This window comes from Lates calcarifer, linkage group LG3 (assembly GCF_001640805.2).
Source record: "Lates calcarifer isolate ASB-BC8 linkage group LG3, TLL_Latcal_v3, whole genome shotgun sequence".
Taxonomy (NCBI): Eukaryota; Metazoa; Chordata; class Actinopteri; family Centropomidae; genus Lates; species Lates calcarifer.
In genome coordinates this window covers 2,069,949-2,095,614 of record NC_066835.1, presented here as the reverse complement: position 1 = coordinate 2,095,614, position 25,666 = coordinate 2,069,949, and the positions used below count along the sequence as shown (strand labels likewise).

The following is a 25,666-nucleotide window of genomic DNA, read 5'->3' as shown; positions in this document are numbered from 1 at the left end:
GTTCATGTTGTGAACTGGTTATGTGTCTTCTTGTCTTTGAATTACATCCAATTGTATTCTACAGTTGTTACTACAATATCAAACAATATTTAATTACATCTGCTATAATAACAAAGCATTACATTTACAGCTGCCCTAATGCTTTACTGTTCATTGTGCTCATTATCCATTTTTTTGGTGTTGTATTTATTCATCTTAAAAGAGCACTTTCATAAAGATCTCTCAAGCTGCAGGACATTTAACTATTCAGCAGATTTCAGTTAGTATAGTAGTCGGTGGAATTGAAGGCCAAGGATCAAGTGATTTTGAGTGATTGTAAGAATGCAATAGCGCCACCATATGGCCATTTAAACACTATTACACTATTAACTGTGTCCCAGTTCAATTCCACTGTACATACTGCACTATTTGTGTGAATGCACAATATATATGTACCTTATGCACACAAATATTTGTAATACAAATTAATAAACCATGTTAGACTAAAAGGAAATGATACAGTACGTTCACTGTAAGACAATCCAACACACACACACCAAATTAGATGATTACTAAACCAAGTCTTGTATGTATGACATTGAGAGGACTGGTCAGCATTGTTTGAGGCATTCTGTGATAGACTGGCAACCTGTCCAGGGTGTACCCTGCCTCAAAAAGGATACGCAGTATAGCTATTGAATGGATGAATGCTTGAGGTATGCACAGGTTACAGTTTGACATGGCCTGGAAATAAATATTATTGCAAACCTTAATAAAAAATTGCATAGACCGCCTGCTATGTTATGTCAATTGACAGTTCTGAAAATTTTATGAAAAAGTGTATCACAACACACCATTAAAGATAAGACATTAAATATCTGCTATTAGGGGTTGTATGAAAAAAAAACTAAAACGAAAAGTCTCAGTTAATTTAGGATGAAGTTTATAAAAAGGTTGATGTGCAGTGTATTGGTCCATCTTCAGCTGCAAGTAGAAAAAGCTCATCAACAGCTTGACTGTGGTAGTGTCACTACCTATCAACAGATGGCAACAACGCAGCTTCCTCTCTGCCTGTCCACTCACTGCCACTCCCTACAGCCTGGGACTCAAACACCATCTGCAGTCTGCTTATATTCACTCTGGAAAGCCAATCAGAATGTTAATTCTTTGTAAACAATGCATACCACACACTGATGTAAGAATCATCAGGTCCTAAAATTAATATTTTTGTTTTTTTTAAACACAATTATGACCATTCAACCCAAGATTAATATTAGACCTCCAATATCAAACAGAGATAAAAATGAGCACACGTATATCAAGATGCATCAAGATCATATTTTGAATAACTTTAGTCAATTATAATTCTCTATCTGGGTCTCTCTCTTTCCCACACACTGGGAACACACTTTTAGACAATGCTGATAATCTGATTTGTGCTAGGGTTTGGGAGAAGACCATGATGTCGAAAGATTTGAATACTTAAAAGCTCCAATATTATGGGAATTTGAACTTTCCGGAAATTACAAATCATAAATAGACAAAGATGTTAAATGAAGGCAATATAAAATTTTGATTCAAAGGCATACACTGCTTCAGAGAGTATTCAGACCCATTCACTTTTACATTTTATTGAGTTGTAGGTTTAAATTTAAAGATTTTTTTCCCCATCAATCTACACTCTACACAATCTACACTCAATAACCCATGATGACAAAGTCAAAACATTCAGAAGTTTGTAGAAGCCCCTTTGGTGACAGTTCACGAGACATACTGCTTTAAGTTCTGCTCAAAGGGTTCAGTTTTTATCTCATCGGACTAGAGAATCTTTTTCCTCATGCTCTCAGAGTCCTTTAAATTCAGATTCTGTTTTTCCGAGCAAACTGGCTTCTGTCGTGCCACTCTACTATAAAGTACTGCTTGTCCTTCCTGCAGGATCCACCATTTCTGCTCTTCTCTACTTCTGAAGCTCTCCTTGGGTTCTTGGGTACCACCCTGACCAAGGCCCTTTTTGCTTAGATACTTAATTTGGCTGGATGGCCAAACTAGAAGAGTCCTGTTTTTTTCAAAGTTCTTCCATTTCACAATTACTGAGGCCACTATAGTCCTGGGAACACTCAAAACTTTTGAAATGGTTTTATACTGATGTCTATGTCTACAGACAGTTCCTAGGACATCACGGCTTGGTTTTTGCCTGACATACACTGTGGATTACAGGATCTTATATACACAGGTGTGTGATTCTAAACTTTTTCAGTTTTTGATTTCAATAAATATGCAAAAATATGCCAAAAAGAGTTTTCATCTGGCCATTATAGGGCAAAAGGTAGTTTTTAATCTACACCACAATGTGTGTAAAAAGTCAAGGGGTCTGAACATTTTAAGCTTTTACATGTGTTCTGAATGGCCACACTCATCATTCTTTGGAGAGTCTCTCAAGGCATTGATTCATTTGGTTGTTCAAGAATTAAGAGAGAGAGCTTGAGAGAGAAGTTCAAACCCAACCTTCTTCCACACCCCCACATACCTGGCCAATTACTTAATGAAGTCCCCAACTGATTTGGTCATTGGTAATGGGGTTTCAGACTCCATTACTCAATCCATCAACCACTTTGTTTGAGCACACTGAGGCCTTTAAATTTACCATATTTAAATCAGTAGAGCTCCTGTATCAAAGGATTACAAAGTGGACAATTATTCTTAGACCTTTCAGAGGCTCAGAAGTACTGCAAAATATAAACCTCCATTCTTTTGAAAAGTACTGGATAGAGTTGTGTCTCAGCAGCTTTCAACACACATATCTAACAGCAATCTTTTTTTTTTTTTTATATCTTTTTCTAACCATTTTAAACTGCTTTCAGATCCAGTGATTTGTTTAGAATGGATTTGTCATTCACCTCTGTGTTTCTTTTAATGGATCTCAGTGTATCCTTTGAGACTACATGGCTGAGGTCCCACTTACCTAAAAGAACAGTGTGTTAGTGTTACTACATCCAAATTTTCTGATGTGAAATATGGAGAACCTCAGTGTCATGTTCGATAGCCCTTTTTCTCACCATATATTTCACCTCTTTGCCAAATTATCCACAATCATGAAATCAACTTCCATCTCTATACTGATGATGCACAGCTCTAAGTGCCTATAAAGGCAGATGACTATTTTCAAATAATTAAATTGTCTGCCATGAAAAGCTGGATTCCACATAATTTCCTGGTCCTAAATTCTAAATAAAACTGGACATACTGGTCATTGGCCCAGCTCAACACAGACACTACTGTAAAAAAGTAACTCTGGACAACTGTGTGATTTCTCAGTGTCTGAAAGCCAAGAATCTTGATGTTACATTTGATCCTACCTTTTAATCAGCACATTAAAGACTGCTTCTACACCACATAACATAGCAACAATGACCCCGACTCACACTTATGCTTCATCCAAACTTGATTTCTGTAATGTTCTGTAAAAACTCCTCAAGTGGTTCAGAATGCTGCAGAAAATTTTACCTTATTACTCCAATTTCGGCTTGCTTCACTGGCTTTCTATCCCTGTAAGATCAGTCTTTAAGGTGTCTCTAATGACATATAAAATCATAAATGGGCTTGCCCCTTCATACCTGACCTCTGAAAACTTATATTGCCATCATGTGCTCTGCGTTCTCAGAATACAACACTCCTGCCAGTCCCCAGAGATGAAAAGAGTCAGCGGGCTGTTCCCACTGTCTGAAATAACCTCACTGCTAACATCAGACAGTTTACTGAGCTGAGGCTGTTAAATGCAAACCTGAAACTCATAATTTCACCTTAACTTTCAGTTAATCAATAGTCTTAAATTACTCCTGGCCTGTTATCATTCTCCCTCTGGAACAGTAGAGTTCATGTTGTCCTGCTGGTTACATTTAGTGTGAACATTTTGAAAACCACTGCATCTCCCAGATTGTTGTTGTTCAAACACACCACTGTCAAAACTATGAGTCTATCTCACTCTGTCTCCCTAGTGCTTCTCCTTGTCCTTTCATTTCACTCAGGCTTCTGTGCTGGACCATTGGCGGTCCTGGGACCTAATTTTTCTCTGGCTCTTGCTTCATCCTCCAGGAGATTCAGGTTTACAGTCTACAGTGTTATCCTGATTGTTCATACTGTAAATCTACTATATTACTCTATAAACAACATAAATGGTAAATGGACAGCATTTATACAGCACTTTTCTACTCACATCAGCCACTCAAAGCACTTAACACCACAGGTCACATTCACCCATTCACAAACACACTCATACAGCACTTGTTTTATTTATATACAGGGCACTCTAACACATGTGCACACATTCACGCAGAATTCAGTATCTTGGCCAAGGATACTTGAGCACGCAAATGAAAAAGAGCTAGGGATCCCACCTGATTAGTGGGTGAGCCACAGCCTATTCATCTATTGAATATCTTGTCTGATCTGAAAGGAGTCCCTCCTCTGTTACTCTTGGGTGGGGAGTTGGGGTTTCCTTATCCAATCTGACAGTTGAGGGTGGTTATATACTGCACACATTCTAAAGTTCCCTGAGACAAATTTTTAATTTGTGATACTGGGCTGTATTATTGAACACGAGGCCATTATCATCCTGAGACAAAAGCAAAGTCGTGCAGATAAATAACATTGTAGTGCAGAAGACAGCTGAGGATAAAAAAATCTGGTTAAAAATATATAAAATATTTTAATTAATGACACTCACAAGCAAACTGCAAAGTAAGAAAATTCACTTTATATTAAACTGCAACCGAAGCAAAAGCACAAAACCAAATTCTCTCAAAACCATCTTTATTCTCAAGAGCCAATTCACATTAGCTGCAATCATCGTTAACCATGAGCAAATCATTTCCTCTTTAAGTCTTCTATGCTCATGTCAAAGCACTGCCCAGCTGTGGACAGCTACTGGACAATAATTCCAGTAAAATGCAGAGTGCAAGACAGCAAACAGAACTTTCTGCATCTTCTGGTTTGCTGCCACAGATTCACTCTTACACCTACACACACTTTATCTCACTCCCTTCCTCTCCATGATGGTTTTCCAGTACGTGTTGAACAGATGAGTTGAACAAGAAGACACTCAAACACATAAGGAGAGAAGTCTGTGTTGATGGTGGATGACGTTTTCTCTGATGCTGGTTACACTTTGACCAAGAAGTTATCCTTAACTGTGTTCATGTGTAGCTGTGCTTTTTGTACTGACAGTGAAGTTCAGCTACAGTAATAATTGATTTTTTAAATTGTAGAACTAATGCTGTACTAATTTTTTAAGTGTTTTTAATGATTTTTAACATCTTGCTCATAGTTCTTTTGCAGAGATGTGGAAATGGGTTTGAGAGCAAGATACTGTTTTTTTTTTTTACGCTATGCAAAACAGTATATTCATATTATGCTAACAACATCTGTAAAAAAAAAAAAAAAAAAAATCTGCAGTCTGAAAATATACATCCTTTTTCCTTTGTACTGTAAAATAGCTTTTCTATGGTGCAACTCTTGTTATTGGTTTATAACTGAGTAACATTAAGAGTAACAATTCGTGGGAGAGATAACAGCGTACTGGCACCTCTTTAGGAACAGTAAACATTTTCTGAACCAGCAGTCAGCACTGACTATGTTTACATGCACCAACAGCTCTGTAAATATAATTCAGGTAATTCTGGTTATATGTGTGATGTGTACATTTCAAACATTTTCCTTGGACCATCCATGCCACACATTGTACACATTGTACAAAAACACACACATTTCACTTGTCTACACATTCATGTAGACAGAATGTTAAGGTCTGCAATGCTTACTCCAATTTCTGTATTTATATGTGAACAATGAGTCAAATGACTCAGCTCCCATCAACGTTACAGAGCATTTTAGGATATTTCAGCTCCCTGTTTTGGTTTTATGGCCCACATCTGTACTGTTTTGGATCTCTCTTAGCTTTCTCATCAACTTAGGCAGGCAGCTGATATCAGCAAAAAGCTCAGATTAGCACTACCTGCCCAGCATCACACGGCAGACAGATACATTTATCCACAAGCTGGTAAAGATAACGGAGGTGTTACAGTAGCAGCTAAAACGCCAGATATTTCTCTCAGAGGTTGTCGAAGATCAAAACAGGAACATTCATCAGGTCACCAGAAACACAACTCCACAAATGAGTGCTAATGTAGCTCCATGTCTGCTAGGTGTGTAAGTCAGCAATAGTTAGAATACCTGTAGCCAAATCAACTTTAAAAGGACATCATTTGTTACACGAGTGATTTTCAGCTTGTTGTGGAGGTCTACAACCAAATGGCTGACTAAAACTAATTAATACAACTTTGAGGTTAGTGTTAGTAATTTTAAGCTGAGATTTTGGTGGCTTACTTTGCCATAAAAAACCTGCCCTGGTTGAGCTAACAGTCATTCATTTCATATATTAAAAAAGCTGTAATGTCTGGCTTGGTTCGGAAGTTGCATTTTTGTACGTTTATTTTTAAAACTTTATTTTTTGGTTCTCCTTTGCACAAGGTGAATTCTTCAGTGCACAGTAAGGGAACCTGGGGCTGGCTGCACAGACAGACTTTGGATATAACTTTGATCTGACTAAAAGTCACACTCTAGACCAATATTAAAGTTCTTCAGTTCCACAAAACGAATCTAAACTTGTCTATCTTTAAACAAAGATTCAGATTTTGTTGACGTCTTTCTCAATTTTATACTCACAATCCTATAAGCAGGAAGGGAGAGTAATTGGTCACAGTAACCCTCTTGTCCATGCTAACCCTGCAGTGTTATTTGATCAATGGAAGTCCGCTGAAAGACATGATGAAAATATTCTACTGATCTTGATTTGGGAAAAGCTAAAGAAAAGACAGAACACTGGAAAGATATCAAAGAAATGGCACTAAATATATATATAATGGAGAAGGACACTCAGTTGGTTTCAACACTGAAATTGCTCTGACTGTTCCCATGAAAAGCTCTGAGATGCAGTAGCTTTAGGCTTTAAAGTCTACTAATCAACCATTTCCAGGTTTCCGATAAACCCACTGTGTGCTATCTATCGCTCAAGCAGCTAAAAAGTCTGATATTTCCCTCAGGAATTGGTGCACACCAAACTACAACAATGAGAACGAATATTTGACTTACATTCATCAGGTGGCCACAAACACGACTTCAAGTGAATGTTAATGCTGCTCTGTTTCTGCATGGATGTGCAAATATGTAACTGTTTGCTAACACATTAGCAACAACATTTAAAGTGAAACTGCCAAGACTGTGTGTACATCAGCTTGTTGTGGACTTCTACCCCCTAATGGCGAAAAAAAAAAAAAAAAAAAAAATCAATGCAGCTTTAAAATGACTCACTTTTTATTTTGTGCAAGTATCTTAACTCTCATTGTGGCCTTTTACTTGTGCAGGAATCCAGAAACATTTACAGAAACTCAGGAACTTGACTTGCATTTTGACTGCAGGAACTTAGTTCCAGTTTTGGTTCCCAGGCCACAGTTTGCGCCCTCCAAAAAGTCCCTGCTCCTGAGGTAGTATGTGGCATTAACAGTACTGTATGTCAGTGACTGGTCAAACACAAGCATACAAACTGCTACAGCACGTGTACAACGTTCATTCAGACTGCAAGCATGCTATAGTTGTTGCTAGCATATTGGGGCTTAGCATGGGATTTTTTTATATTGTTGATGTTTAAAGAAAGTTATGCAGCCGAATTCCTGAGACTAGTCTAAAAGTTTAAAAAAGAGGTAAGAGAGAGCAAGCTAACTATTGACTCAATGTTGTTACATACTGAAGTAGAACATTAAACAGTCATGCAATAGTAAATTACAAAAGACAACCAGATGACAGTTTTGTCATCCCATTGCATTAAAAAGATCAAGTCTCAAACAAAGTTGTCACTTTTAATCCTCTTTAGGTCTAATTTGCTAATGCAATTTGCTAGTCTAATCTTTACAGTTCTTCAGATGCAATTGAAACGCAACACAAATGCACCAAAGGGACGTTTAGGTCCTTATTTAGTTCCTGAGTTTAGCTTCTGGGACTATTTGGTGGATAAAGGCCATTATACTAATCTAAGAACAAAATTAAGACTGATCTAAAGCTATAGATCAGTCTAACATCTGTTATGTTTGTGCAACCAGCTCCTGGTTGTAATAACCGACCAAATTTCTTTGACATTTTTTCACTTTTGTTTATCTTGTCGCTGCCTGTGGCCTCTGACATTCACGCATCATGTTAGGTCACAGGGCAGGCTCAGTCACAGGGTATCAAAGGCTCCTGCAAACAACATGAAGATGAATTCAACAGGACTGTGGACGTCAGGGGTGCATGGAAACGTAGCCAATGTTACTTTTCCAAATGGCTCTGGCTCAGCAAGGCCCGGCCCTACATACCATACGGGACCGTCTGAGCCTGGGTGCCTGTTCCCCCATTCAACTCTCTCCCTCTGATTGTCTGTGCATTTATTTTGAATCTGTACAGTTTGCGAGGTGTGTGTGTGAGGTCCGGGTCATTCAAACACTGCAGCAAGTCTATTGCTTTGATAAAAGGCATCACTTCACAGAAAAGAGAAAAAAAAAAAAAAAAAAAAAAAAACACAAGCGGCTTTGAGGAGTAGTGTGAAGCTTGAAAAAGCGAGATATACAAAGCAAATGTTTGTCACATTGCAAACAACAATATCATAGAGAAGCTTTTAGAACAACAACAAAAAAGAACATATCAGCTAAAATAAAAGAAAGGACAGAGCGCTACGTTTTCACAATCTCACCAGCTCTCTCAGTGTACCTTGCTGATGATGAATCATACTGTTTTTGGGCCAGCCAACGTTCACTTGGCCTCCAAATCCCACTGGTTGGTCACAGTGGTGGGGTCTGACCCATATTTTATTTAGGCACATGCATATATGTGCATGTGTACAGTATGTGGAAAGGTATACTGTATGTACTGTATATGTGCATGTTTGTGTGTTAGTGTATATGCATGCCATCATAAGAGGGTGGTTGGCTGTTATACAAACAGATAATGTTCATTTCTGCATGTAGACAAGACAGTTCAATCAGCCATTTCCCCAACCCACCATAGCACCATGACGTCACTGTTTTAACATACAGTCTCCCATTGGCAGGGAGTTGTAAAAAACAAAAACAAAAACAAAATGGTTGAAATCATTGTATGTGTGACTAGTGAGGCAACATGGCCCGAGATGAAACACTTAAAACTCATACCGGTTCTATAGTCAAAGCTGCTAACGTGGACTAACACACCAGTCAGAGGAATGACTCTGTGAGCGGCATGCACTAACTAGCATCACCATGAAAGCCCAGCAGGGATTCAATAAAGAGGGCATCATTCACTTGGTTTTGGCACAGCATGTGGCATCCTTACACAAAAATGAGTTCTATATGATTGTCTTTTCCTGACATCAGTGTCACTGTGTGCTTTAGTTAGACCTGACCAGTTTCTGGCAATGATGAACAGGCTCATTTTAATGCTACTACTGCAATCCTTTCAATGTCGGAAGTCTGAATCAACAGCAAGTGCATTCGGAATTATAACCTTTCTGTGTTTCCACGGTCCACTTTGGAAAAATAAAGGCAATAAACACAAACACTTGCACAATTTTCTCCACCCAGACACAGCTACCATAGAGAATTAGGGCCATTAGTGCCCTGCAATACTTCAACCCTGCCAGTTGCAGGCTCATATATGATGCAGTTGTTTATATACACTGCAACTACTAACTATTTTCATCATTGGTTAATCTGCTGTTTAAATTCCTTGATCAATCAGTTAATAATGTGGTATACAAAATGCTGAACAAGGTATTGAAAAATTCAAAACCAAATTGCTTATTTTGCTCAACCAGTCAAACCAAAATCCAAAGATTTCACATGTGAAATCACATAAGACAAAAAAAAGTTGAACCACATGAGAAGCTGGAAGAAGGGATTTTTTTTTTTTTTTTGCTTGAAATGACTAAAACTATTGATTACATATCCAAAAATGTGGCAGATTATTTATCTGTTGATCAACTAATCAATTAAATTGACTAAAGAGACCTCTGCATTTCTTATATAAAAAGCCCCTGACGATCAGTTTCAGTAGATGTAGGGTAAGACCTTGAGTAAGCACATAAACACCACCTAGAAAATAATTTATGTCCTTTGTCTCATTCCATTAACATCCACTCCTCAGTTCAGCATAGTTAATATCCATTAGGCAGCCCTTTGAAACCCAGGAATTGGTTTGCGTGCTATTCCCTATACTGTCCCTTACTTTCTTCAGTATACAGTGTGACACATACAGTGTGACACCCGTTTATTCTTAATGTAGAGTTGTTTTTAAGCTATTACGTAGACCTGATCATCTCAGAACTTGAACATATGCTATGGAAATAAGTTGTTATTAAATAACTAGATTTCTGAATAGAGTCTGTTTTGACATTCTCTACATGTGAGAACATACAGTATTTTAAAGGCAAAGTAAAACTGTTTAATTCAATACATTTTTTTCTTGCATATTTCTGACTTGGTTGTCATATAAACACACTTTCATTTGGTAGACTCTTTTGTCCAAAACCACGTAAAGCTCGTGTGTTTCCAAAATAAATCTCTGACATTTATGCCCTTTCATACTAGGGATAAAATGCATGCTTTTTTTGTTTTTTTTTCACCTGCCATGTCCCTATTATGCTGTCATATTGCAGAATCTAATGTTCTCCATGAGATTTGACAAATTTAGCATTGCACATTAGCATTAGCAAATTTTATGCTCAGATTTTACTTGACGCTATGTGTCTTTTGAAAATGACAAATTGAGCAGTATTGTTGTGTAGTGTGTCACTATGTGTATGTGACATCAAATAACAGTGGCACAGAAAAGTTTCAAGTTTCTGACTTTGAGGTTTGTCTTAAGTTGCTGTTCTGTTGCAAAAATTCAGATTTTTCCGACATCTCTGGAACGCAGCACACATGAGCGTTGTGATGAGTGGCTACACACAGACTTACAAAGGCCTGTGAGCTGTTGTCCATTACAGTGAGGGTTGCTATAAATGGGTCAGGTCACAGTATGATGGTGAGGCACTGAGCAGTTCAGACACTCACCAGATGGATGACAGACTATATGACAGTTAACATATTAACCAACAAATGGGTCCAATAAAGTCAAGCAGGTGGGGAAAGGCTAACAAATGTCTAACAATGTCTTATTTTGTGTGTCAGGTGAGCAGCCATTTTGAGTTTTTAAACATTAAGGAAGGAAAATACAACATTTGCATGGTTTCTAATGAATAAACAGGTGTTGATAAAATCACCATTATGCCAACTGTACAATCATCAACACATATCCGAGGTGAGAGGTTATATCCACAACAATAACAACAACAAAACAAACAAACAAAATAATAAAACAAAGAAAAAAAAAAAACAAAGAAAAAAAAAGAGGACAAAATGCTATTCACATGTACCCGCACTGTAAGGAATGGTTCCATCCAAAACTAGACCAGAGAGCTACTCCTAATGTATGGAATGAAGTGACACTCAGTAGTGCTAATAGAAAGTTTGTTGTGACGGGCCTTCTGCTGGTTCCACCCCTGAGACCACCAGGGTGCCCAGGCGCTGACGGATGCACACACACACATACACACACACACACATACATGCACGCACGCACACACATACACTAAAATCCATTGGTCAGTCCTCGAAGACCTCCAGGAAGAGGGGAGGGAATAGCTCGGTGGGACACTCCACTTTCATGTGAAGGAATCGGCTGGCGTGGCAGGCACCGATCATCCGCAGGTCCGTCACCTTCATTAGCAGCTTGGGCCAGAAATGCGCCACTTTGTGTTTGCGGTAGTTGATGTAATGTTCAAAGGCCAGCAGGAACTCCTCTTGGCAGCGTTCGATTCGCTCCACACTACTCAGGCCTGGCCGATCTGAAGACAATAAGACATAAACAATGTTATTAGTTAGAGTACTGCAGGGATTTAAGATAGAACATTCTACAGTGTTTTCTGATTCATATTCATAATGGGAATAATAATACAATGTACAGTGTAATCATAACCAGAACTGATTGCCAGACAAATATAAAACAGTTACGCTACCTACAGCCCCACTTTGCTTAAGAGCCGTTCACTGCAGCAAAGTAGGTGGGTCACTGAAGGTGCAGTATCCAATTACTAATAATTACACTTCAAGAGATTATGAAACAGGATCACGTAGATGCTGCAACTTTGTTTTCTCACCTAGTGAACTAGCTATAATTATGTAACTGTACTAGCTTAATAGCTAGATTGTTAAATATCACTGTTGACTTGAATATGGTGCCAGCTGTACTTCTGCTATAAATGCCAATTAGATTAATTAAAAAAAAAAAATTTTGCACCAAACAGTGTCACATGTAAAGATAGTGATTATAGCGTATAGTATCATCTTCCCATGCAGAAATACTGGCTTTAGACTTTAAACCTTGAAAATGGTATTGATTAAACCTTAGAGGCTACTGTAAGTGTGTCAGAGGACAAAACAGATGGGCAGGTTAACCCCATGTCATGTGTGCATGTACAACACACAGCAGAACAGTATTGATCTTCAATGAGATGCACACAGAAAAAATGCTTGTGGAGTCACAACCAAGCTAGCTGGACAAAGCTCCTCAGAACAATTACGGTGATTAACCGAATGAACTGTAGTGTGGTATGGATTTCATGTCAAAACCAAGTATTCACACAAACTGTGCATGAGACAACAAAGCAGTACTTAAAATAAGATCACATTTTTGTGGTCTTTATAAATATGTACAATTTCATAATAAATGACTGCTTTACTTTACTGTAATATTTCCACTGTTTCTCTAAAGGAATATATTCTTCTCTGTTAGAAAGTTGACTTTAAGTCAGTGCAACCATTAAGTGTAAGGTATGGCCTCCTGGAAGGAAAATAGATAAATGGAGGTGTCTGGAAACTAATGGCATTACTTGAAAAATTGTAATATAACATAAAAGACATGACAAAAAAGAGCTCATATATGCATGCATAAAGAGGGTCCAGACACCAGGTGCTTACCGGATGAAAGCAGGATGACAGCTTGGAGGAGAGCCACCTCAGAGTCATCCAGGTTGAACGAGGACAGCGACACACCGAGGTCGAAGATGGCATCCGAGACAACACCCAGGCCTCCGTTCTTAAGCTGACCCCGCGTGACCGCCATCTCCCCATTGAGCGTGAGAGTCTCACTCTCCGGATCATAGCGAACAGCAGCTCGCAGTGACATGATTTCCATGCAACAGCCTTTCAACAGAATAATCTGGTCTTCACAAGGCAGCTGATTATAAGAAGACACAGATATGCAGCATTAGTAGAAGAATATGGCTGGTGATAGCACGTACAGACTTATTTTTTGGCATTGATCTATCTGATAAATTAATAGTGGCAAAGCATATGGGTGGCTTTACTGTAAATCCACTGTAATGTGACAGCAGCATTAGAGACTCGGACAGGTGCCAACAGCCTGACCGACAGTGCAGCCACCAGAGGGAGCTTTAAGAACTCTCTCTTGTCTGTTCTCCATCTACATTTTATGAAGCTTCGTCAAATAAACAGTTACACTTACCTCACAAAACATAGGCAGTTTTTTGGCAAAGTCCACCACTCGGGTTATGGCAGGGGTGATAATTTTTGTAAACTGACTGAAGGCTTCTATGTCCACTTTGTTTCCCTCAGATGCATTAGCCATGGACGCTTGACCAATATCCTCAGGCTGAAAAGACAAGGAGGCAAAGTCAATGTCTGAACAGTCTCCAAGTCTGAATTTGAAAATGAAACTGCATGTAGAAACATTTTATTATTATTTATTGAGAATAATATTGAACCTAGCACTGTGTATGAAACTAGTTCAAGGATAAGATGAGGAGTGTAAAGCATTCATGGTCGAGTAAGAAAATGGAGGGATACATAAAAGCTGAAAGACGTGGTTTACTTTTGATTTCGCTGACATAATTTCGACTGGGTAATGTGATGTAAAGATGTAAAATGGGGACGTGTCACCAAAGACTAGGTCTCATGTATGTATTACACTTAATCAAATGAGTTGTGCATGTAAATGACTGTAAATTAATATCATCATGACACTGGAGATGAGACTACACACTGTATCAGGCACCATTTGAGGCAGTTCATCAGTTTCAATGTAAATGTTTGACTGCTGTGTCTTACCTTAGTTTCCTTCACCCCCGCTGCACTCTGGTCAGAAGTATAGAATAAATTACATGTTATTTCATTAAGAAGCATAGCTTCCTCGACCTGTTGGATAATCAACAGGAATTGTGAAGTTTCAATGAAGAACCCGTGTCAAGCCAACTAAAAAGAAAACAAGTTAAAACTGAGGACAGATGAAAGAGTGTGCAGATAGGAAACAGGTGAGGACAGAAATCCATGATGGGTTTCTATGGTGAGATTCAGGCTGACGACCACAATTTCAAACAGGTCCTCAGAAACACTCGAACGACGATCGAACGCTGGAATTTTCAATATTATTTACATGTTATTTTACAACTTCTGCTACTTCGATCAACCAAAACATCAATTCAGCAAATTTTTCAATGTTTTTCTAAAGTGGAGAACGCGAATTCCCAGTACGACTATATAATGAGATTCAAGTGCGGAAGTAGCGGAAAAAAATTCTGCTCCGTTTGTATGTTTGTATAATCTCCCCAGTCTTCTCAAAGTTTCCGAAAATTTTAGCAAATTCCACGATGAATCTTGAAAAAAAAAAAACTATCCCCGTCTTAACTGCTTCTCTACAACGCCAAAAAGATATATATAAATTCAGTTTAATGCGTTAATAAGTGTTTCCTCTGATCGTGCCATAGAAACCCAAAATTAAGTCAACAGCTGACAGACTTTCAATCTGGACAGAGCGATTAAACTTCACAGAAAAGAAACAAAATTAGTCAAAAGAGGCTGAGGTGTGAAACTCAAAAGCTACAAACAGAAAGAAAGGAAAATGAAACAGCACGAAAAAAGCAAGTTATTAGTATTAGCGATTAACGATCATTGCATGGTAAGACATATAAAAAGACAAGAATAAGATGTTCCATTATAAATTAGTGCAGCTGCGTTGAGGAACACACTTTTCTCCATCGTCCAGCTAATTCTCCCCACTCTACAAGGAGATACAAAAAAACACATGGACATATTAACACAGGGAACAGTGGCACAGTGGTTGTGGTGGAGGTGGAGGAGACAGGGGCATGACTTGGAAGGGGTCTGGGACAGGTGGGAGGGGAAGGTAGGGGAGGGGAGGTGGATTGAATGAGGCAGGGTAATCAATACAATGAAGGCTGAGGTCAGAAGGGAGGGAGGAGGAGGATGTCTCACCAGGAATTTCCGCTTCTGCTTCCAGTGGTTGCCCTGGGCATTCGTGGCCATATGGGCCTCAGTCACCATACGGATGAGGTCCCACTCCTCCTGGGTGGGCTCCAGTCGGTCCCACACCGTCTTCTGCAGTTCCTCCCTCCGACGGCGCTCCCGGTTCTCCTCGATTAGCTTCCGCTTGGCTAGCCTCTTGCTGTCGTCCAACACCACTGGGGTGGAAGGAGGGGTGAAGCAGAGGAAGAAAAAGAGAGACAATGAGAGTGGACAGGAATGAGGAGGAGGAGGAGGAGGGAAAAGAATGACACGACGAACTGGTGATATACTTGAAAACACAGGTCATTGCTGCTGAAAAGGCAGAAATTATGGCTTTATAATCAGTGAATGACACAGTGGACACAATATTCAGAAGTATCCTTGAGGTTCTTGCTCAGTGACTTTGAATACCATTGCAAGAGGCTTGAGATTCAGGGTAAATGCATTTCTCACTATATTATTTTTTTTTTGCTTTTTTGGCCATATATAGCTGATGTTCCACATTAAAAAAACAAGACAAAAAAGCAGTCAAAACAATATTCATTTATCTTAAGTATCACTTCACTGAGGCCATCTGGGCCTAAAACTTACGATCGGTTGCCATTCCAACCGCAATGCACTTCTTGAAGCGACATTCCTGGCACTGATTCCTGGTCACTTTGTCGATGACACATTTCCCTTCATACTTGCAAGCATAGGTTGGGTTAAGATTCTTCTGGATCGTCCGCCTGAAGAAACCCTGGAGAGCAGATGGTCAGACGCTCAGGAGTGTTTCCAAATTATGATGAGTGAATGAAGTTGCTGCTACGATTCGTTCAAAGGCTCGTTTGTGTTACCTTGCAACCTTCACAGGTAATGCAGCGATAGTGATAGCCTGTGGCTTTGTCCCCGCACACTACACATAGCTCATCCTTGTCCAGGTAACTTGGTATGTACCCTAGAGAGAAGAGCAGATTGTTAATGTGAGTTTTGAAAAAAAGAAAAAAAAAAGATCACTGGGTTTGTAAATGGTTGTTGTGTATTTTAGTTAATGTTGTTTTAACTTTAACTGGTGAATTAAAAGGCAATTTTAATAATAATATAACATTTCATGTTGTTTTATAATTTTAGATTTTAGTCCAAATGCAGTAGGTTTTTTTTGTTTAAATGTTATTTCTGTATTTTGTTTGCTGTTGCAAAGTCACATAGGTACGCTGACTCTTGAATGTCCAATTGTATAACACCTAATATTTGATTAACGCAGACTTCCGCAGAGAACACTGTTGCTTCCAGTTAACTCACTGGCCCATTTTTGGGGATTCAGCTTAATGAGATCAGCAGTTTGACCTCTGAAACCGGAGGTTAAGAAACTGATCAATACTTTTTTGGGGGGTTGTGAAGAAAGCAATAATTCATCTTGCATCGGCCTTCTGTTGCCTCAACATCAATCAATAAGGAACCCCCCACCCGCCTCAAAAACTCGGACCATCAGATGCACCAAGTCCAGCTCACAGACTTGCCGCCGCATGATGCCTTAAGTCTTGGATTTACGCTTATCAGACCTAATTTAAAAATCCCAGACATCATTGATTCATTGATTTAGGAGTCATCACTAATTACCAACTATTTTAAAAAAAGAAACATGGAACACACAATCCAGATAGACAACCATAAAACAATGGAGACCATTTCTCAATACTTGAGTGTCCTTGCAGCCAATTCTGCCCAAATAAAAATCTCCTTTTCATCGAGAAGACGTGAACAGTCACAATCTAGACGTCATACCTTTTTTGTGCACCCCCTGCATCCACTGAAGGTGTGAGAACTGGGGTTTGATCTCAGGGAAATACTCAGGTTGATGGTGGCAATGACTGAGAGGAATCTCCATGCTGCAATATTCGTTCTTAAAAACAGGAGGGCCACCAGCATATGAGCACGAGTAGTGCTGGCTGGGCAGCCAAGCCTGCTCCATGCAGGGCGGGTGGTGCAGGGGCTGGGGTTCACAGTGTCCATACCCTGGCCCCTCACCTGGGTACATACAGGGTTCCCCGCTGCCCTGCATTGTGTAGCCTCCAACTCCAACATGAGGCATCTCATACATGTCTGGTATGCAGTAGTTCATCATGAAGAGCCACAGATGAGCACCAGAAAAAATTCTGGCTAAACTCTGTTCTCAAAAAAGAACAATCTTAATAGGTCTTTAAAAAAAATCTGGTCCAACACAAAGCCTCAAGCCACGTCAACGCGACAATTAGAAGTTTAAAAAAAAACTTAACAGAGGTTGACCCTACGTAGACACATAAACATTTTATCTGCCAAATCCACAGACCACGGACTACTCTTAGTAACTGTCCCACCCGCCACCACCCGGCTGAATTGGGAAGCAGAAGGTTATGACGACGTAGAGCTCTAATCTTATACTCCACAAATCCTCGATGTGCCACAGACAGTGGTGATGTCACAGATTAAGACCTTGCGTGTCGCACCTACAGTAAGTACCATCTGATAACCTACACCGAGTGGAAAACAATTCTAAAGAAAGCAAAGACAAGTTCCAAAAACACTTGAGGTGAGAAAGTTAAAAATCTGTTTGACCAGGGTTCCCATCTAAATATCAGTGGTTCTCTTAACCCGGATACCTTTCCTACCCTTTAACCTTTAACCTTTGTGTATTTACCCCCTTGCTTATCCTGTGGGTATTTCAAACAGAATCCGCAACAGAGGTTGCTTAGGTCAGTGCCGGACAATTATTCCTGCCAACTATTTAGCAAATGTTATGACACTAAGAAGACTTTAAGAAGGGGTTTGAGTTTTACACATATAACCCTGACGTTTTACCAGTAAGACTGTGATATGTATTTAACCTCTACTGCACAGGAAGCAAAGAGCACTTTAACAATATTTGAACATACCTGAGAATCAAAACTTTATAAAAATTCAAGTAAAAATTCAAGTAAAAACTAACTTCACTAAGATTACTGAACAAATAATATATATATATATATATATATATATGTATGTATCTGCATTGTTTGTACACTGCATATGATAACATGGATATGCATCCAAATGTACACCCCAACACTATAATTAATTCAATTACTTTTTATTTTTAATTTTAAAAAACTAACAACAAAAAACAAGGTAGCAAACAATACAAAGACAACAAAGTCTTTTCTATTATTAAAATATATCAAAGAATATACAGATTTTTTTCATTAATCACATTCTGCATTATTTAAATTTAAATCTTACAAAATAAATACATTTGTAAATAGTTTGATGATGACACTTTTTTAGCCTAAAATAAGAATGGTTGTAATTTGCAATATCAATATTGTTTCCTCAAAATGTAACACAAATGGACACACCAGCAACACACTGAGCGACACATTGCATGATCTGTTTCAGATAATACACCTATTGTCCTAGACACCGACTACAAACTCAGCCATATTGATTAGGCCTCCTGTTTTATAAAGATGGGATAAGCCTTATGGCGAGGATGTGTATCTGTTGGGATTCATAATGCCTTCTTCAATAATATAGCAGCGTTTCCTCATACTTGGTTCTAACAGGTTGTTCTATAAAGTAGTTCTTAGAAATGCTGTTATTAATGTAAACACACACACACACACACACACACACACACACACACACACACACAGGAAACCTTCCAGAATCCAAAAAGGAGCCTCTGATTGTTGGGTCTGTAATTTCTGGTTATGGATGCTGCAAGGAACCAGTTAGCACTGAACTAACAACACATTTATCAGTCATGTTAAATGTGATGATTTTATGAATTCACATGTTTACTTTCACTTTCCATGTATACTAGTACTTTCTCTGATATTCTGAATATGTACTGTTTTGTTAAATTTAGAGCCATTTCATAATATCTGCAACATAATCTGCTATTACTGCTACATAGTATTGCTATATATAGACACTCTATATAGAAAGATTAAGTCAAATAAGAAAATAAAGACATTAAAACATGCCTTTGCTTTGTATAGAGTAAAGAAATACACATATTCTCATTCACAATTAACTATTAAGCCAGTGTTTCTCAAACATTTCCAGCCTGGGAACTCACTTTAGTTTCCAATATTCTCATGAACCCAGCAATTACAGGCTTATTACGTTGTCATGTAAATCTGAGTATAGTATAATTTAGCTTTCTATTTTGAGGCACATGAAAAGAGATCCAAATTCATTACGGAAGAGCAAAGAAATGATGGTCTCTGTTCATTTCTAGCAGCAGTCTGCAGTGATCCTGTCTGCTCATCAAGATGAATTAGCCAAGCAGACCAAAATTTATGGGAAAAAAGAATATTACCATCTGTTTTTTTAAAATGTATTTTTCTTTTTCTGTCTCTACAATCTTTCAAAAAGCTTTAAAGACAGTCAGGGTAAGCTCTAATCACACATATAAATGCCTTTTATCTTCTTACCAAATTATCATACTACTAAATACTACAGCAGTGAACATCTTGTTGGTTAATGGATCATAGTGTTGGGCCAGAAACATGGAGACATGTGAATGTGTGAACACATGGTGAAGTCTGAGTAAAGATGCGTGCAGTTTTGGCTTTAAAATCCCTGCTGCTTGCACTTATCTGAACTCTCTGAATCGCAGCCAGTCTGCACGCTTGCCCTTGTGTCTTTCAAAAAAAAAGACAATCAATACTCTTGGTGAACAGGATTATGAAGAAATACAGATAATCAGGGATCCTTTGCATGTGTGACTCCAACTGTTACATTATTTTTCTTAAAAAGCAAGCCCCAAGTGACTGAATATGAATGTCACGAATCTTTTCATGTGTTCAGTACCATGTTCCAAATGTCACTGTTTACAGTGTCATTTACTTTTAATTTCCACGATGTAAACAAGATTTTAATTAGAGTATTTAAAATGTATTTTGTATCTAATTTCTATTCTTCATCGCCAACAGCAGGTCATTTGCAGTGTAGCAGATATTTTTATTTATCAAGCTATTGAACAGTTTTAGTTATTTTGGAGAAATCTTGGTTAATAAAAACTTCATCTAATTCCCCCAAATTATACATTCAGAATACAAGAGAGTTGTATTTGCACATGTTCTTAAGAATGTGAAATCAGCATCAGGTACAGTAAATTACACTGTGTTAGACTAAAAACAACAGGGGTACGAGTAAAATGACATACCCGGTGATTCATGGAAGAGCCTGTTTTGTACACACTTTTATACTTGTACAGTGACCTGACAATATTCTCTTCTGCTTTTTGTGAGACTGTTATGACTATGAATAATAAAATATATCAGGGTTCCCTCAAGCCAAGACAAATTTTTTCCTGTGGGACCCTGACCTTAACCTCTGTTGCACAGAATCTGTATTCTTTGCACAATTATATACAGTATCTTTTACTGCCAGTTCAGGTCATATCCAGCATGGGTGCTAATCATCCTGTGATACATGTGGAAACCCTGAGACTAAAAGCCTGACAGAGGGATTATGCGTCCAGATATAATATGACACTTAAAGCAACTTAAACATGTCATCCGGCTCATGTTGAGGTGACAATTCTGACTGTAGAGCAGTGGCTTTTTAATCTCATTAGTTGTGGAAAACACCTGAAGCACATTAGAGCGATGCAGGTCAGGCTGTAAAACATGTTTAGATTACAAAATAGAATGAGATGGTCCTGACACTTCTGTTAAATGAAGGACTACTGATGGAAAAATGTCAAATCTGCTTCAAGTTGTTCAGGTTTTGCTCAGTACTTAGCCTTTCACTTATTAAAAGCTTGCCACATTCAGACTGGACAGTGTTAGGTCTTTGAATTGTTGCTTGAGCTAATTTCTTGGGATGTCTATATTCAAGGTATTTTTACAAGAGTAAAACCAACTGCAACACGTATAACTTTCTTAATGAACTATTAGCTTAATGAACTATAGATCCAATGCCATCTTTTGTTTGTTTGTTCAGATGTGTAATTTCTACAGTAAGCAGTTCATATATAAGTATCTAAGTATATACGAGAACTTGAAAATAAACATTTACAGATATATTTTGAATTACAATTGAAGAGGGTCAGCTTTATTTGTCTTCATTAGAATTCAGTTGCCAGAAACTTCAGTTACTGATATGACTAATTTTGCTACACAGGCAAAAATGCCTTACTAATAGAAACTAATTCAAAAAATTAAGAATGATTAGTCATCATTGAATTTGTATATAAAATTAAATCCAAACTTGTTTCCCTTTCTCATTTCAAGAATTGCATAATAAATTCTGAACTGTCTGTAAAAATCTTCTATTTCCATAATACAACTGTGAGTCAACATAATGTAACTGTGGTAGATTTATGGGTAACCACACATACCTATAACAACCATTGCAAATAGTTACAAATAAATTAAATATTATTCAGTCTTTATATGTAGACTGAATAATATAATATCCTCACATATCCTCAAAATAAAAGTGTGTGTGTTGGTGTATAATTACGTTTTATATTACACTAACACAGAATCTATCTACATAGAAACTTTTTCTCTCTTTCTTTCTTCGTGATTTCTCTGTAAGATAAACCTTGAGTCCTCGGGCCGTTAACAGCTTGTCTCTGTTCTCTGAGATGATCACTGAGAGTCTTGTTCCACGAAAGACCTTAAGTCTGTTATTGTTGTTTATTTAGACCTATTCTTTGGCAAGCTCTCGCCCTTAATTAGTACTTCATTAAAGACAGGTACAATGGAAAGGTCAACCACTTAAGCCTCTATCTGTTAAACACAGATAGATGAATAAAGATAGATAAATAAAAAACATCATGTAATTTAACTAGCCCTGTATCAAGAATGATTTAACAAGTGATACACTGAATTGTTTCACTTGTTTAACTGGTTTTTCCCTTAAACTTGCAGCAATAATGACTGAATTATGGACATCAAGATTTAACCTTTTTACACTTATATTTCCTACACACATCTAATCAAAATCTGGGATCACTACTTCCCACTGTAGCAACTGACTTTTAAATGAACAAAGTCAAATTTTTTTTTTTTGTCTATTTGTATTTATTCTAAAATAGAAATCAATCTCAATCTTGAGAATGAATGAATGATCAATGTTTACTTAAAATCTGTCTGGATGAGGAGTTATAGAAGCTTACCATGGGATTACTGACTCCATTAATGTAATAAGTGTGAGTGTGTGACAAGTTGATGTGATCAACATGCAACAGCTGGTAAGAGGCAGGCCCTATGAGGCAAATCTGCTTGCAAAGAGGGCTTGATACCAGTTTAACTTTTTGATGAGGTGATGTCCTTGCCTTGGACTAATCTTGTTTGGAGTTTCTTAAATGACTGTTAACTGTTAAGCGTTCATCAGACAGAGTCTAACGCCTCTCAATACTGAAACAATCTGTTGTCTGCGTGGACAGAATTTACACCTATGCTTTTTCCTTGTGAGATTTTATGCTTGTTTTTTTATCATTATCTTGGTAGGTTCTCCCTCCTTTTTTGTGTTTTTATCACATATTTCAATTAAAATAAATGTAATTTTTTTTTAGCTTAGCCTTTGTTATACAATTAAAAATCTGTGGTTTTGTAAAGACGCATGTACAATACAAAAATATTAATAATACAATAATATATTTTTATAATTATTTAAGATCCTATGAAGCTTTTGCAAAATTGACATGGTAAATATAAAAATAGTATGTTCTCATAGTACATGCTTCAACAAGGTAATCAATTAAAAAATTAAATGTTAGAATTACAATCACAAAACACAAAATCAAGTGGAGCTTGATTTACTTCACTTCTTTCAATTCAATATTTACACATAAAAAACATCATATACATTTTAGTTTGTAAATAGCTCAAACAAATGGTCTAAAACAATTCTTAGGCAATTTAAATATTTTTCTACTTACCCCTTTTTTTATCAGTTGTATCTTTTTCCTTAACCTGGCTCTAATAAAAACATGCTGGCATAGTATATCCAGAGGAATATTTCACATTTCCTGGGTGAAATAATGCTGCGTACCCCTGAAATGCTCCAGCAGCTAACTCCAGGCATTCTTGACAGCTAAGGTGAACAACCGGACCCTTCTATTTTAAATAACGACAGTTTTCTCCCCTCGCAGCACTACTTTACAATAATCTACCCATACGAACAGGAACATAGCTTCTCCATCGATGGCATCTCACCGCAGTGCCCCGGCGGCGGGCTTTGCACAGATATATTCCCTCCCTGATTGATTACTTTAGGCCTTGAGAGTTCAAAGCTGGTCATGAACAATTTCTGGATGTGAGGAATCTCTTTTACCCCAGGCCCTCAATTGACATGATGCCTTGAGCCAGATGTCCCCGGCTACTCTGTGTTACCTGAGGAGGGCACATTAGTTGGTGAACCTTTACCCTTAAAGTTCAGGGTAAGCTCTGGGGAACAACAGAAGGCTCCCATCCGTAAAGGTTAAAGTTTGAGAGGATTATCTTGCACTTTAGAATGGAGTGCAGGAATCTGTTTTAGATACTGTTGTTCATTTTTATGGGATTCATTCTAAATACTGTCAGAGCCTCCCCTAAAAAGATCAGAGAGGATGGACCTGCCCTGCATATAGCTGGAACTGTGTACATCCACCGAGGGCTTGTCAAAAACATTCAATTTCAATTATTGTTAAAAAAATCCATACTGTAAAGGGGTGAGGTGCTGAGTGAGGTACCTACCCAGACCTACTGGGGGGATTTAGCTGGTCAAGGTCAAATAAAGCAAGGTTCAAGTGCAGCTCAAGGCCAGTCCCTGTAGAGGAGTATGAGCCCCATATCTGGAAACCTTTGTCTAACTGACATCACGCCACACAAAAAAGCGTAAGACAACAAAAATATTATAATTCTAACAAATGGGCTTTAAAACTGAGGGTTAATGAACATAAGTCAGCTATAAGGACTCGTACAGTACAGTACACTGTATGGTAAGGATTATGCTGTAGCCTATGACTTTTTGAACATTTATGGATTTTGGATTCAACATCATGACTGTACACCTGGCAGTACCACACTACCGCAGGTCCCCTGTGTCACACCTGTGATCTGTTCTTCAACTTGACAAACAAGCCTCTGCTTATGGAAAATGTTTTTATGTTGGTCCAGAGTTGAGTTTTTGGTGTGTGGAAAGCCCCTCTTTATATTTTAGAGATATTGAGATATTTAGTCAGAATGAAGGAATAGATTTAAAACAAGGTTTCATGTAATTCTTGCTCTGATATGCATTGAAATAGCTACAGACTTACACTTCCTCAAGTAACCGGGCCATTGTCATTGTCACTGTCATGAACAATTCATCAGAACTGCTTTTCTTCACTTCACTGACTTCATTAAGAATTCTGGAAATGAGCTGCTGCTGAGATAGAGATGTAATAAGCGAATCATCACGCAGTGGTTTCTGGAGGCCAAACATTATTGAATGAGATCTCTCCTGAGACGCATAGAACTGAACCTCAATTAAACTTATACACCACAACAAAGCTGACAAAGCCAGACTATATTTCTATTTGAACAGAGATAAGACTTAACTTATGAAACTTTAAATTCAGGACAGAGAAGGACAACCAAATTAAACTCTGGGCATAATAAACATTGCACAGCTGAGTTTGAACAAGTATCTCCCTTAGCTGAGCAGCTGAGAGACAGACTGAGATGATGATGTCACCTAGAGACAAATACCAGCTGCTTCATAGACGCACAGAGGCAAACAAGCAAGAAAACTGGATTTATACAGCACAGTCCATTCCCACAAAGGTACAACGTGCTTCAACACTATAACACTGAGGTCATTACTTCAATGATAACAGACCACCTCCAAAGAGAGTCACCTGGTGACAATTTTAAAAGCTGCTAAATAATTTTCAACAAAAAATCCAGAATATTCCAAGCTATGTCATTAAGTACGAGGACATTTCAACACTACATAAAAAGTGAGTTCTCTCAGCAGACATCATTAGTCATCAAATAACCTTACTACTACTACTCCTTCTGGTAGTGATGAGACATTATGAATCATCCTCAGCTCTGCCTTATTAACAGTGTGAGCTAATGAAGATGTGACACTGAAACGCCTGTTGGATGTTTGATTAAGACTTCTTTACTGGTTTACAGTGATTCAAACTAAGGCAGTTGACTGAAATCCTCTGTTTTGCTGAATAATCTTATCATTAATTTATTAAAGCTTTTGCATCTATTTTTCAGGTGCAGACGTGTTGCATTCTGACACAAATAGATCATGTATCTGTGAATCAATATAAT

General features: G+C 38.0%; 1 protein-coding gene across 11 annotated transcripts in view; it reads right to left on the bottom strand.

Annotated features, from left to right (window-relative positions):
* Positions 1-4,710: 4,710 nt before the first annotated feature.
* The window catches only part of thrb (thyroid hormone receptor beta), a 104,961-nt gene continuing 84,005 nt past the window's right edge, over positions 4,711-25,666 (bottom strand). For 8 of the 11 annotated variants that reach the window (XM_018701238.2, XM_051078860.1, XM_018701236.2 and 5 more), the window contains 7 exons: positions 16,235-16,335; positions 15,990-16,137; positions 15,369-15,574; positions 14,205-14,291; positions 13,603-13,749; positions 13,056-13,314; positions 4,711-11,923 (listed from right to left, as the gene is read on the bottom strand). In XM_018701238.2, coding sequence (XP_018556754.1) covers positions 11,682-11,923; positions 13,056-13,314; positions 13,603-13,749; positions 14,205-14,291; positions 15,369-15,574; positions 15,990-16,137; positions 16,235-16,335 — 1,190 coding nt within the window. In that variant the 3' untranslated portion in view covers positions 4,711-11,681. Of the gene's footprint in view, positions 11,924-13,055; positions 13,315-13,602; positions 13,750-14,204; positions 14,292-15,368; positions 15,575-15,989; positions 16,138-16,234; positions 16,336-17,162; positions 18,089-25,666 lie in introns of those variants that run through there. The other 3 variants (XM_018701244.2, XM_018701245.2, XM_018701243.2) reach the window with 3 other exon arrangements.